Source organism: Electrona antarctica (genome assembly GCF_951216825.1).
Source record: "Electrona antarctica genome assembly, chromosome: 2".
Lineage (NCBI taxonomy): Eukaryota > Metazoa > Chordata > Actinopteri > Myctophiformes > Myctophidae > Electrona > Electrona antarctica.
Window position 1 is genome coordinate 18,380,531 of NC_136807.1, and position 15,458 is coordinate 18,395,988.

At 43.6% G+C, this 15,458-nt stretch overlaps 1 protein-coding gene across 1 annotated transcript in view; it reads left to right on the forward strand.

Moving 5' to 3' along the window:
- cacna1fb (calcium channel, voltage-dependent, L type, alpha 1F subunit) overlaps positions 1–15,458 on the forward strand; it is a 43,173-nt gene that overhangs the window by 12,909 nt on the left and 14,806 nt on the right. Inside the window, exons 15-28 of the mRNA XM_079514121.1 lie at positions 273–480; positions 749–869; positions 1,711–1,786; positions 2,124–2,181; positions 3,370–3,433; positions 5,593–5,701; positions 6,082–6,211; positions 8,431–8,490; positions 8,616–8,722; positions 10,121–10,208; positions 10,378–10,485; positions 11,041–11,093; positions 11,408–11,554; positions 12,367–12,568. Coding sequence (XP_079370247.1) covers positions 273–480; positions 749–869; positions 1,711–1,786; positions 2,124–2,181; positions 3,370–3,433; positions 5,593–5,701; positions 6,082–6,211; positions 8,431–8,490; positions 8,616–8,722; positions 10,121–10,208; positions 10,378–10,485; positions 11,041–11,093; positions 11,408–11,554; positions 12,367–12,568 — 1,531 coding nt within the window. The remainder of the gene's footprint in view (positions 1–272; positions 481–748; positions 870–1,710; positions 1,787–2,123; positions 2,182–3,369; positions 3,434–5,592; positions 5,702–6,081; positions 6,212–8,430; positions 8,491–8,615; positions 8,723–10,120; positions 10,209–10,377; positions 10,486–11,040; positions 11,094–11,407; positions 11,555–12,366; positions 12,569–15,458) is intronic.

Here is a 15,458-nt window from a genome sequence, read left to right on the forward strand (position 1 = left end):
GTGAATGAAATCAAGATAAATGTATATAATATGAAAGTGTATTTCACGCAGCACGTTGTCGTTCACAGGAAGTAATTAAGATAAACTTTTTAAGGACTTTTGGTATAAAAATACACAAAATACTTTTTTTGGCATCTATTGTTAGGTATGCCCATATGATGACCAACACGGATATGCTTTAAAAGTGTGCAAAACGTAAACCTTTAAATGCAATACTTGAGTAAATGTACTTACACTCCAACGTCTGTCTGTCTGTCTGTCTGTCTGTCCAGTCATTGGACAGCACTGTCCAACCTGGTGGCGTCTCTGCTCAACTCCATGAAGTCCATTGCCTCCCTGCTGCTGCTGCTCTTCCTCTTCCTCATCATCTTCGCTCTGCTGGGAATGCAGCTGTTTGGAGGGAAGTTCAACTTTGACGAGACTCAGACCAAGCGCAGCACGTTTGACGCATTCCCACAAGCACTGCTAACCTGCTTCCAGGTCTCTCACGCACGCACGCACGCACGCACGCACGCACGCACGCACGCACGCACGCACGCACGCACGCACGCACGCACGCATGCACGCACGCACACACACACACACACCTGATACTGGCTAGTGCATGGGCACACGCTGATACTGTATTCCAGATATTGGTGATGTGCCATGGGATCAATAATACTCATTGGTGCTGCTCATATTAACACGTCAAGATTGTAATGCGGCGATGTGACGTAACCAGTAATATATTGATTGGTTGTTCCAGATATTAACAGGTGAAGATTGGAACATGGTGATGTATGATGGTATCCATGCGTATGGAGGTCCTGTGTTTCCAGGAATGATCGTCTGCGTTTACTTTGTCATCCTGTTCATCTGTGGTAACTGTATCCTTCGGTACACATCTTTCTATCTACTAATTCACCAGACATGTGTCTGTCTGTCTGTCTGTCTGTCATGGGCATAACTCATACTTGCGCCTATAGAGCGTCGCAGTCCCGCCTCCTACCCTGGACCAGGAAATGAAACCCAATGCATTTTTCCCATAGACATTTCTTAAAGTATTTATTTAAAGACGGTTACGCCGCGGACAAAGCCAACTCGAGTCGTGACAACTCATGACAACACAAACAATATTTTGGACCAAACAAATAATTACAAAGAAGAAAAACAACAAAAAAAGTGTTGTAACCTGCCGTTTTTTTCTTCTTTCTAATTATTTGTTCGGCCCAAAAAATGGTGTTTGTTGTCATGATTTGTCACGACTCGAGTTGGCTTTGTCCGCGGCGTAAACGTCTTTAAATAAATACTTTCTGAAATGTCTATGAGGAAAATGAACGGAGAATCATTTCCTGGTCCAGGGTAGGAGGCGGGACTGCGACGCTCTATATACAGTACAGTAAGTGACAGCATGTGCATTAGGGCGGACAAGTACGAGAGTACGACGTGATCATGGGTGAAGGAAGCCACAGCGACGGAGAATGAGGCAGTCTTTCTGAAAAGGTGAGATAAGCCTATAAGACTCCAACCAGCTCGGAGATTCCAGAAGAGGACTAGATTAATTATATTATAAATGTATTATTTGACTGTCGGTTAATATCCATTTTATGTGATGACACAGACTTCCCTAAGACCTAATTTAAATACAAATGAGTACCTGTGATGTGATGAAGGCTGCATTAGAAGGATCTCCTCTCCTCTCTGTTTGACTCCTTATCTATATGTCAGACATTCTGCTGAATGTCTTCTTGGCTATCGCAGTGGACAACCTGGCTGGAGGAGACGGGGGCGACAAGAAGCAAGAGTGAGTGAGGCAGAGGGAAGGGAGAGAGAGGGGAGAGATGGGAACATGGATGCACGAGAGGAAGAATATAGAGGAAGGCAAGGATGGAGTGAGGGAGGATTGGAGTATAAGAAAAGAACAGCTAGGTCTTCAAAGCATCATGGATGGGACAGAGATGAGAAAGGACAGATGATGAAGTGGAATTATAGAGATAGATGGGAACAGAAGACTGAAGTAAGGACAGAGGAAGAGACAGAAGACTGAAAATGAAGGAGTATAGTGGGTGACAGGTGAGGAAAGAAGATATGTTTTATTTTCTATCGTTGTAAATGGATGTGACCTCTTCTGTTTCTGTCAGAGAGAAAAAAGTAGTGGAGAAAGAAGGTGTTCCAGAGGTAGCAGAAGAAGAAGAAAAGGTAAATATAAAAATGGCATTGTGGCATTGTCTCCATACCAGCATTAGTTCAAAATAGTCCAACATTTCCCAATGTCAGACCAGTACGAGGTGTAGGGTTGATTTGTGGTACAGCAGGATACAATGTCACAGATGATGAAATTCACTGACCCTCAAGATATGGAGCATGAAGAGCACAGCTTATGCGCAGGCAGTACAACACTTTGGAATATGTAATATGTATAAAAACCTGAAGCCATACCGGGATGTTACGTGATGTTTTGTTTTTTGTAGTAGTGGTGCGTGTCTAGCGTCTATTAATTAAAATGTTGGCTTTGTGGTTTCTCATCAGAAACCCGTGGATGTCTGTTTTCAGTGCCATTGTCCATACAAACCCTGTCTGGACACCCTCCAACTGTGTAGCGCAGGGTTGCCCAAATATTTTCCCCCAAATTATGTCTAGGGTGCTGTGGTGAGGGCCGCAACACACTGCAAGCATAATACACAGGAAGTAGAAGCTATTTGCAACTTTATAGCTCAGACATTTTGACTTCATGATGTTGCAAATGTGTGACTTTATGATCTTGCAATTGTTCTACAATATACTCAAACAATTCTATGTTTTTTTTTCTCTGAATAATATAACCCCAATACCCCCAACACCATCAGTGGCAAGGGTTGGCAGTATTGCAGTTCTCCAACAGAGCACTCTGACTCTGTGTTAACTGTATACTATTGATTGGCTCGAACTTGACCAACTTCAGGCAAATGTATGTACACAAAGAGAAGACTATTCCCAACACTCAGACTGCCCATTTGGTGTATTTTAAGCTTTAAACATTAGCAGACTTCCAGTTGGATGACAATATGTATTATATTAGTTTATATGTATTAGTCTTATCTGATTGATTACAGTAGGCTACAACACCATAGTTATATGATTATAATATAAATGAAATGAAATGATTACTATATTTACCCAGGGTATCTGGGCTAAGCTCAATAACTTGTTTCCAGCCAGGCCCTGCTCATAGAACATTTCATCGTAGTGGTTCAATGCCTTGTTCAAGGGCACTTCAGCGGTGGTAATTTTAACGTGTCGGACCGCTGATTCGAACTGGCGACCTTCCGGTATCAAGACCGCTCCGCAATCAGTTCGGCCACCGCTGCCACATAAGCCATGTCAGTCATGTCTCCTCTCCTATTGCAGGTTGAGATTGATATTGATGGAGATACAGAGTATGAAGAAGAGGAGGTCCATGTGGGGGAAGAAGGTGAATTTGAATTGTTTCACATTGAGTAAAATGATGATGTTGATTAAAGGAGAATTCCATGCTAGAAGGCTTTCTTACCTTAATTTGTAGTTGTTATGTCCCCACCCTAATATAAGCCCTCAATGAGGGTTGGGTTTTTGTGCTAATTCGCTTATTTCCATCGAAATAAGTAGTAAAGTGTGCCGCTTGGGATACTATTTACATTATGACGAGAGGATATATGCAAAAAAAGGGCTTATGGTAGGTGAAATTGCCAATAATGCGCTTTTGCACAAAATAACACCTGGACCTCTTTGGTGGGGACGTAACAACTACAAATAAAGGTAAGAAAGCCTTCTAGCATGGTATTCTCCTTTAAGTAAACTTCTTACAGTTCAGTAAAGTCATTTTATGCATGTGTATACACGTAGTGTGCGTGTGCATGTGTCTTTTTGAGCGTGCGTACATGCATGCAGTACGTGTTGCATGCGTGCGTGACTGCGTGTTATGAGACAGAGATAGACAGCCAACAGTGATTCATGGTGACTCACCAAGAAACTAGCAATCACCACCACCCACGCTGTCAATTCACACACCCACTCATTAACACTCAATCACAGGCCCTTTCAAACATAGAGCTTTATACAGTTAATTATACAAGTAATTGTCACACATGCTGTACATATAGTATATGTGATATACTCTGGCAACATTGTCGCTCTTTTCTCTTCTCTCTCTTCTGTTCCCAGACAGAAACAATTTTCCACCTATTTGTCCAGTGTCCCAGGCTGCTAGGAGTGTTTGACCTATTGAGAGACTGGTTTCTGGGGTTGGGGGAGATGTTCTCGTCTCAATTTTTCATTTTCTGGCAAAAATACACAGTGGAAAAAACACATGTGCATTCACTAATCAATGTCTTATCTGCAACCGCAAAACTAGCCATTTGGCTGAGCCGAAGGAACCGGGCGCAGGAGGTGGGCTGTGTGGACCCGGTGCTCATAATGACTGGACTTTAAAGACATTAAAGCACGGCTCAGAGTAGAACACTCTTATTATAAGATGGTGGACAATCTCGATGCGTTCTGTGTAAAGTGGGCAATTGAGGGAGTTTTGTGCACAGTGGGAGATCATGATGAGCTGCTATTCTCTTTCTGATTGTATTCTTTGGAAGATGGCTGTCTTAGGTGACATTCACACCAGAGAGCTTTGCTGCGATTAAAACGAATCCGGCTGCGCATTGTCAGAAAGTGCACTTCGTTTGGCAGGTGTGAAAGCTCATTCGAAATCTAATGCGTATCAAAGAACCGCATTCTACTCCGAGCAAAAACGGGGGTTTCGCTTCGCTTCCAATCGCACTAGATTACGATTCTGTGCAGGTGTGAATGCAATCCGCAGTAAATAAAGGAAATGAAGCAAACAATGTGGCGGGTGAGGAGCTGAACACAGTTGGAGACGGAGAAGGCATATTTTACGCAGCGCAAAGATGTCCCGTTACCGTGGATAGACGTGGTCGAATGAGCAGACTGAAGCCCTGATCGAAATGAGGACGAGTACATTAATCAATTGCTTAAGGAAACACATAAAAACACTGCAGTGTATTATAGCCTAGAGAATATTCTGTCTGTCTGTCTGTGCGTGCCGTAAACATGGAGTGCTGTCACTGTGTGGGGAGTAGGGACTTACATCTCGATAAACTTGTAAACATTTTGCGCTGCTGTCTGTTAACAGTGCGTGGCTGCGTGCGGAGAGAGAGAGAGAGAGAGAGGGGGGGGGGGGGGTCCAGTCCCAGACGGCACGACACATGCACGTTATGAGTATAATTGTATCACCATAGATTTCACTGTGTAGGCTAGTTTATGAATGGAACACATTGATAAAGGTCCCCCTGCTGCGTTTCCAATTATTGCTGCGGATGACAGTGTGAAGGCAAACCGCAGTAAATTAAATATGCAAGAAGTCCCAATTCTCCTCCCATTCGCATCGAGTCTACCGAAGTATTAGGTGAGAATGTGACCTTACTGTAACCTGTTCCCCTTTTGCTCGAACCTAAGTTAGACTTGTAGTCGAGGGTATGTAATGGTTTGTATCACCCAGCAGTGCTCAATAAAGGACTCTTTAAAATAAAAAATCTTCTCTTCTCTTCTCTTCTCTTCTCTTCTCTTCTCTTCTCTTCTCTTTAGGACAAGAGAAGTTGAACATAGCAGTCTTAGCAGATCTTGCTCCTCCTAAAGAGAAGGTTCTTCCAATCCCAGAAGGCAGTGCTTTCTTCTGCCTTAGCAAGACCAACCCGTAAGTAACTAAGTACAAGTAATTCACTATACTACAAAATACAGTAGCCTACATCTATAGAGCCGGTGACATCTAACGAGACTCTACTTTTTTAACACTTGTATTGTACATTGCATTCTGTTCTGTGTCTTGTATTTGAACAAACACTATCTTATATTCCTGGACTAAATTAACTAGCCTGGCAAAAGACCAATGGTATTCTGGGCATAGAGGGGCGGACCATCCCGGCTGAGATAGCCGGGGACTTCCTATTGGTTTACCAACCTAATGGCCCCGCAAAATGAAACAAAACGACTGTGGTCTCCCAGGTTAAAATGAACCTGAACTAAGTCTGAATCTCTATTTGTCTCTCTGTCCCTTTGTCTTGTCTGTTTTTCCAGGATCCGTAGGGGATGTCATTTTCTGATCCACCATCACATCTTCACTAACCTCATCCTCGTCTTCATCATCCTCAGCAGCTGCTCATTGGCTGCAGAGGATCCAATCAGAGCACATTCCTTCCGTAACAATGTGAGTCAGATGCCATACAACACAGCATAACAACTTAACATGTAACCTCTCCTCTCCTAGTATCGCACGCACGCACGCACGCACGCACGCACGCACGCACGCACGCACACACAGGCAGCTGTCTTCATGTGTCAATTAGCAACAGCTGACTAAGGACTTGTCTTCGAACATACAATCACAACATGTATAAGACTCATGTCTTCCACTGCCAGCCTCATTTAGCTAGTGTTGACCTGTTTGCTTGAAATAAATGTGAAGGACAGGCATTTCCATTAATAGCAGAATCAGTTCCCCCAGCAAATGACATAAACATGATAAACATAAACATTGCAACATCTTAACCACTTAAACCCCATGACCGGAGTACCTCAAAGCTCTATACTAATACTACTTTCTGTTTTCACTCTACACTAAATATCTTTGTTGATCCGCAGGCTCACAATGTGTCGCTTTCACCAGAATAATATGGATGCTGGGGTTGAAGTGGTTAATTCAGTGTGCAATGACAGATGAGATGACACATTGCAGAGGTGCATCATGTGGTATTTCCAGATGAGTGTTCACTTCAGAAAGGTTTTAGGTCAGAGATTTCACCTCGGATGTACAGTATGTATACAGTAATGGTACCGTAAGGATCCTGGCTCTGCTGTCCTAAACATGCTGCTGTCTGACCTGATCGTGTCTGAAAACCTGGGGCTCTATTTTCGTTCGAGCTTTCTAAAGCCACTATTTGGGATTTAGCATTGAGGAAGGGATGTTCCCACACTAAAGTGGCTATTTTGGTGACCTGTCTGAATCCCTAAAACACCTCCACTACCCGTTACATTATGCAAAGCAGGCGCGCAGCTACGGGTGGGCCTGGGTGGGCCGCGGCCCACCCATATAGAGAGCTGGACCACCCATCGATTTTTCCAAAAAAAAAAAAAAAATAGTCTATAGGATGCGATCATGCAAGTTGTTACGTCCACTTCCTGAGACTGCTGCTGCAGAGCCATGTGGAGATGTTTACTTTTTGTTTCATTAATTTTTCTCGTTCCGGGGCCGTAGCACGCCGACAAATCTGATAAACTAAAAATAGACTAGGTCGCGGACGCGGTGACAATACTGTGGATTATGCTTTTCTAAATCTTCCGAAGTTCCCACGCCTCAGCAGTCAGCAACAAGGTATTTGGAATGGATTGGAAGCTTGTTTTGTGATTTTTCCACGTTGATGCTTTAGTTTCAAACAAAGGCTATTTATTTCTGCAGCTTGAAGAGATACGTTAGAGTGTGTGTGTGTGTGTGTGTGTGTGTGTGTGTGTGTGACGTGTGTGTGTGTCGTGTGTGTGTGTCGTGTGTGTGTGTGTGTGACGGGGACGGTAAACACTAAACGCCACAACTACGAGAGAGAGAGAGAGAGATGGGGAGGGAGAGAGGGAAGGGGGAGAGAGAGAGAGAGAGAAAAAGAGAGAGAGAGATTTCTTACTTAGTGACACTTGAGTCAATTTTCGCCACTCCTCCGACAGGCGTGCATGCATGTGTGTGTGTGTGTGTGTGTTTGTGAGTGTGAGACAGACGTATTTGAAGCGTTCCAGCGGGTCTGTCTGTCTTGTTAATGTTAACTAAAGCCGGTAAAAATAAGAACTGCCTGGCTGTCACTCTGGGGGCAATATAACCCGAAATATAACCGAAATACGCCAAATAAATAAATAAATAACCGATTAACCCCACTCGCGTGTGCGCGAGTGCGTGACCACCACGCACGCGCGCTGCGTGAGCGTGCGTGCCGGCCCACCTAGCCATAGCGAGGCCCATCTAGAATCGCATTTCTGGCTGCGCCTCTGATGCAAAGGTGTGGTTTGGGTGTTACAATAATGAAACCAATCACCATGCCATTGCCAATGCCATTGCCTTTAAGAGATCCCTTATCCGTTGCCCGTTATGCCCAGTGCTATATTGCTTCATAGCCTTACGGTCTAGGCTCATAGCCCATGGAAGAGTGATGCGTTGCTGCAATGTAATCTACGAAATTCAAGCTTGCATTTGGTATATAGATCGTGCGTGTAGGTTGTCTCTACGAAACGGTATCAAGCGAAAAGGAAAGTTCGGAAAAGATGAGATGAGAGATGAAGCAGCAGCCTGACTCCGCGGACATCTCCATTGCAGGCATCACAGGTGTGTGTGTGTGTGTGTGTGTGTGTGTGCGTGTGTGCGTGCATGTGTGCGTGCGTGCGTTTTAGATCCTGGGATATGCGGACTATGCCTTCACCTCCATCTTCACTGTGGAGATTCTGTTGAAGGTACTAACAGATGAACTAATTGATTGATTGATTGATTGATTGATTGATTGATTGATTGATTGATTGCGCTGACCCATGTTTTGATGCTGTAGTGTAGATTGATGACTTGTGTACTGATCATGTAGATGATGGTCCATGGAGCGTTCCTCCATCAGGGATCCTTTTGCAGGAACTGGTTCAACCTGCTGGATCTGCTGGTCGTCTCTGTCTCCCTGGTGTCCTTCTTTCTACAGTCAGTAACACACACACACACACACACACACACACACACACACACACACACACACACACACACACACACACACACACACACACACACAGAGAGAACGAGTATTAGAATAGATGATTTTATGTTATTTCTTGAAATCCTCTACTGCACGCACAGAATGGATGGAGATGCCGTCTGGGAATTGGAAGTGTGTCCCTGAGCAAGACACTTAACTCTTAATGGCTCTCCAGGTGCTGTATTTATAGTTCCCACTGCTCCTAATGGTTAGGATGAGTAAATGCAGAGGTATAAGTTTCACATAATGTGCAAATGTTTCTGCACTGTCCCAAGCCAACCTCTGTGGCACAGGGTGAGTAGATGGAACTAGTGCCATCTTATAATCAGTATTTATGGGCATAAGGTCGAAAATGGTATTCTTTTAACAAATGGCGAATAAAATCAATACTTTTGCGTGTCGATGACGAGTATATCACCATACAACCAAATACTCATGCTTCATCAAGAAACATAAACTCCTTATATGTCCACAGAGGCAGACGTATGTTTGTTTACTCCGAGAATTCCATCCCCCCCATTCTAGTCACTGTCTCGTTACAATGGCACAGCAGCGTCATCAAAACAAGATGCATGTGTGCACGCAGCACAGAGTGTGTGCTGCTTTTTTGTGGGTCCCTCAGACCAGCGGTTCTCAACGTTTTTGGCTGGGGACCTGTTGAAATGCTTTGGCCATGTCTCACGACCCCCGCCCCCTCTACATCCCAAATACAAATTGACCGCTACAATAACCTTAATAATAGAGAAAATATATCATAAATAAATACTGAAACCAGATATAATCATTAAGGAACTGCATGTACTATGTGTACTATGTAAACTCTTAATTTCCATTTCCCAGCCATTCAGTTGCCAAAATAAAATAAATACAACTTTTTATTTATTTATTTGTAATAATCTGGGGACCCCCCCAAATAATTTGGCGACCCCCCCCGGGGGGGGGGGGGGGTTGCGACCCCCAGGTTGAGAACCCCTGCCTCAGACGAGACGTTTATGCCAATCGATTAGATCACCTAGGTGACAATCGATTGACAGCAAGAATTCCGTAACTGCCTGCCACAATCCTAATTGGTAGACTGGCTTATCATTCTGCCCTGCTTTACGTTTCTCTGTGGAGGAGGAAGAATATGTTTATGGGGCAGGAGCAGTGGTTTCTGGAGGATGTTTATGGACCAAAAAGATATATATATATTTACATCTGATCTCCATTTATTTTTACTTGGTGACAACCAGGGGGGGTTGCAATCCACAGTTTGACAACCACTAATTAATTACTTTTAACTCTCTCTCTCTCTCTCTCTCTCTCTCTCTCTCTCTCTCTCTCTCTCTCTCTCTCTCTCACTGTAGTTCCAGTGCTATCTCTGTAGTAAAGATTCTCAGAGTTCTCAGAGTCCTCAGGCCTCTCAGAGCCATCAACAGAGCTAAAGGACTCAAGGTAACTGGTAATCTAGTGTGTGTGTGTGTGTGTGTGTGTGTGTGTGTGTGTGTGTGTGTGTGTGTGTGTGTGTGTGTGTGTGTGTGTGTGTGTGTGTGTGTGTGTGTGCGTGTGCGTGTGTGTGTGCGTGCGTGCGCGTGTGTAACCAGTGTGTATCTTTGTGTTGCAGCATGTAGTCCAGTGTGTATTTGTTGCCATCAAAACGATCGGTAACATCATGATTGTCACCACGCTGCTACAGTTCATGTTCGCCTGTATTGGAGTTCAGCTGTTTAAGGTGAGTGAGTTACTGACTCTACTGACTGACTGACTACTGACTGACTGACTGACTGACTGACTGACTGACTGACTGACTGACTGACTGACTGACTGACTGACTGACTGACTGACTACTGACTGACTGACTGACTGACTGACTGACTGACTGACTGACTCTACTGACTGACTGACTGACTGACTGACTGACTGACTGACTGACTACTGACTGACTGACTGACTGACTGACTGACTGACTGACTGACTGACTGACTGACTGACTGACTGACTGACTGACTGACTCTACTGACTGACTGACTGACTGACTGAGTCTAATAGGGATCCAAATAAAGATTAAGAAAATAAAGCGAGTGTTTGCAGTGCTGCAGCGTGGACATCATGTACAAGTACAGGCTTTGAAGCTTTTAGACATAATTTGTTCGGGGTGACATTTTAACATTTCTCCTGTTCTGTCGTGTGCATTTCTTGTCTTGTATGTGTGAATTTTAACATAATTCGTTTGATAATTCGTAATGTTTAAAATGTGTTCTGACAACTCATATGTGCGTATTTTCAGGGTAAATTCTACCGATGTACAGATGAGGCAAAGCACAATCCTGACCAGTGCAAGTATGTTTCTGTAATATCTGCCTGTTTCAACTGCTGTGGATATCCCAGCATGACTCCAAAATGTCTGCGTATATCTGTCTGATGCCTCTGTGTGTGTGTGTGTGTGTGTGTGTGTGTGTGTGTGTGTGTGTGTGTGTGTGTGTGTGTGTGTGTGTGTGTGTGTGTGTGTGTGTGTGTGTGTGTGTGTGTGTGTGTGTGTGTGTGTGTGTGTGTGTCCGCGTGCGTGCGTGCGTGCGTGCGTGCGTGCGTGCGTGCGTGCGTGCGTGCGTGCGTGCGTGCGTGCGTGCGTGCGTGCGTGCGTGCGTGCTTTGTAGGGGTACCTTTGTGGTTTATAAGGATGGTGATGTGACTCATCCAATGGTAAGACAGAGGATTTGGCAAAACAGTGACTTCAACTTCGACAACGTCCTGAGTGGAATGATGGCGCTGTTCACTGTGTCAACATTTGAAGGCTGGCCAGCGTAAGCACACACACACACACACACACACACACACACACACACACACACACACACACACACACACACACACACACACACACACACACACACACACACACACACACACACACACCACTAATGAGGAAGAGTGAGCATACAATTCATAGCAAAAGCTTGATCAGAACCAACTCAGCACAGCTGTCTCTCCAGCCTGTTGTTAGTCAGAGCGCAGGTGTCATCATATCAAGCCGAATGAGAACAGTGTTTGGCTGGCCGAGGAGCTGGCGCTGTCCAAGGCGCTGAACTCTGCTGTCAGAGTGCTGTGGAAATGCTCACATGAACGGCGGTCAAATAGTGAGATTCCACAACATGTTAACCCATTCTAGACAGGAACGCCTTTTGGTGTTTTAAGCATTATGTTATACTTTAGCTATTGAAAAATAACAGATCTACAAGCTTATAGCGTGGCACCGAGCTGTCACCTCGTGCCTTCTCAAAATAAAGACTTTCAATGTAATGTTTTTAATGGATGGTGTGGGTTAACACACTTCTGCTGATTCATTTTGACACTAGTCTATGCTAGCAGTTGGATTCTGTGTTTGTGCTGAATACACACTAATATCATGAATATTGTCAAGATAAAACGATAAAATTGATTTATAATGTGTAATGTTGTAGATATTATTTCAATATATTTATTATCTATTTTCAATATAGATTGTGTTATATATTAATATGAATATTATATACCTTCCAGTGTGCTGTATAATGTGTTTATTATGAATCTATATTTTGATATATATATATAAAGATATATGTTATATTCATTCCAGGCTTCTCTATAAGGCCATTGATGCGAATGGGGAGAACTCGGGTCCGATCTACAACTACCGTGTGGAGATATCCATATTCTTCATCGTGTACATCATTATCATCGCCTTCTTCATGATGAACATCTTTGTTGGTTTTGTCATCATCACCTTCAGAGAGCAGGGAGAACAGGAGTACAAGAACTGTGAACTGGACAAAAACCAGGTGCGCGTGCTGTTTGTGTGTGCGTGCGTACGTGCGTATGTGTGTGCGTGCGTGCGTGCGCGTGCGTGCGTGCGTGCGTGCGTGCGTGTGTGCGTGCGCGTGCGTGCGTGCGTGCGTGCGTGCGTGCGTGCGTGCGTGCGTGCGTGCGTGCGTGCGTGTGTGCGTGCGTGCGTGCGTGCGTGCGTGCATGCTTTGAGAGTCATGAGCTAATGGATGTTCATGTTAATTACTGTGTTAATCGCCTGGGTGATAAGACCAGAGAGTCGTTTTGGTTTTCTACAATGTGATAATCCTCTCATGTTGCTTCCAAAAACAACACGTCCCGTTTGTTCCGCTGCTACAGTCAGTGTGAAGTCAGAGGTTGAGACAAAGGGTATGGTGTGTAGTATTGAACACTGGAGGAGGCAGAGCTTTAAAGGTTATGGTGTGTAGTATTGAACACTGGAGGAGGCAGAGCTTTAAAGGGTATGGTGTGTAGTATTGAACACTGGAGGAGGCAGAGCTTTAAAGGTTATGGTGTGTAGTATTGAACACTGGAGGAGGCAGAGCTTTAAAGGGTATGGTGTGTAGTATTGAACACTGGAGGAGGCAGAGCTTTAAAGGTTATGGTGTGTAGTATTGAACACTAGAGGAGGCAGAGCTTTAAAGGGTATGGTGTGTAGTATTGAACACTGGAGGAGGCAGAGCTTTAAAGGGTATGGTGTGTAGTATTGAACACTAGAGGAGGCAGAGCTTTAAAGGTTATGGTGTGTAGTATTGAACACTAGAGGAGGCAGAGCTTTAAAGGGTATGGTGTGTAGTATTGAACACTAGAGGAGGCAGAGCTTTAAAGGTTATGGTGTGTAGTATTGAACACTGGAGGAGGCAGAGCTTTAAAGGGTATGGTGTGTAGTATTGAACACTGGAGGAGGCAGAGCTTTAAAGGGTATGGTGTGTAGTATTGAACACTAGAGGAGGCAGAGCTTTAAAGGTTATGGTGTGTAGTATTGAACACTAGAGGAGGCAGAGCTTTAAAGGGTATGGTGTGTAGTATTGAACACTAGAGGAGGCAGAGCTTTAAAGGTTATGGTGTGTAGTATTGAACACTAGAGGAGGCAGAGCTTTAAAGGGTATGGTGTGTAGTATTGAACACTAGAGGAGGCAGAGCTTTAAAGGGTATGGTGTGTAGTATTGAACACTGGAGGAGGCAGAGCTTTAAAGGGTATGGTGTTGAACACTGGAGGAGGCAGAGCTTTAAAGGTTATGGTGTTGAACACTGGAGGAGGCAGAGCTTTAAAGGTTATGGTGTTGAACACTGGAGGAGGCAGAGCTTTAAAGGTTATGGTGTGTAGTATTGAACACTGGAGGAGGCAGAGCTTTAAAGGGTATGGTGTGTAGTATTGAACACTAGAGGAGGCAGAGCTTTAAAGGTTATGGTGTGTAGTATTGAACACTAGAGGAGGCAGAGCTTTAAAGGGTATGGTGTGTAGTATTGAACACTGGAGGAGGCAGAGCTTTAAAGGGTATGGTGTGTAGTATTGAACACTAGAGGAGGCAGAGCTTTAAAGGTTATGGTGTGTAGTATTGAACACTAGAGGAGGCAGAGCTTTAAAGGGTATGGTGTGTAGTATTGAACACTAGAGGAGGCAGAGCTTTAAAGGTTATGGTGTGTAGTATTGAACACTAGAGGAGGCAGAGCTTTAAAGGGTATGGTGTGTAGTATTGAACACTGGAGGAGGCAGAGCTTTCCATTGCCGTCTCACTGAAAAACAATAAATACAAGGTTTGCTGTATGATGTTATCCATTATCTATCTCTCTGACATTACTGTCAAACTATTATATGTGGTGCCATCTTTTCTATTCCATGGTCAAATTGAGTGGATATATTTGTGTCAAATATAATTAAATTATCTCCATTTTTTGCTTTAAAGTTGTTGGTTTATTATTATTATTATTATTTCTTTTTCAGATGGCAGTATTATTATCATTTTCCAAAGGGCATTTATCTATTGTCCATGGATTTTAGATTTGAAAAATAAAATACAATTGGGAGAGATATAATTGTACATAAGAAAATGATATATGAGCCACAAGAAGACCCGGGAGAGTAATATAGTCATTTTTATTCCTGTACAAAATCTGCCTGTAAGGCTTTACAGATTTGACCCAGTTAGATCAGAATTGAATGAACTCTTTCTGAAGTCTTTCTGAAGGAGAGAGAAGGTAATCCTCACCACGATAAAGATGTCATTAACTATTATCTATCCACTCCTGCATAGTGGGGGCCGCGCTAGGCAACCAACGCCATGTAGAGATTTTCCTACTAGCAGATATTAAAAATCACACCCGTGTGAACTGAGTGGTGTAAGGTCTTTTATAGACTGATCAGCTGTGGTCTGACGTAATGTCTGACGTAATGAAATCACACCCGTGTGAACTGGGTGACCATAGCAACCATGCTCATTTTTTGGTACGAACAGACAGACAGACAAACAGACAGACACGTAAACTAACAAAGCCAGTTGTAGGAGTGGTTTACACCACTCAAAAATCATATTCAAATTCATCAGGCTGCCTTGCCTTGACATATACTGTACATGTCCTAAATATGGAAAATTGCAATGGGCAGTTCAATGTTAAGTACACTGTTTAGTGCTTGCTTCCCGGAAAGGCTTTATCACTGACACTCCCAACATATTATGCCTAGTGACCAGCTTACTGAGATCTCCACTAGCATCCCCTTCAGACAAATGAGCTTTTTGCTTTGTTGTAACAAAGAATCCAATGAGGCACTTCCACACACATTCCTGCCATACATGAGACATATATCGAGCCAACATTCATGTGATATGGCTTTAGAGGTTTAAAAAAAATACTAAGCCTTTGACTAAATATAAATTGCAGTGAATA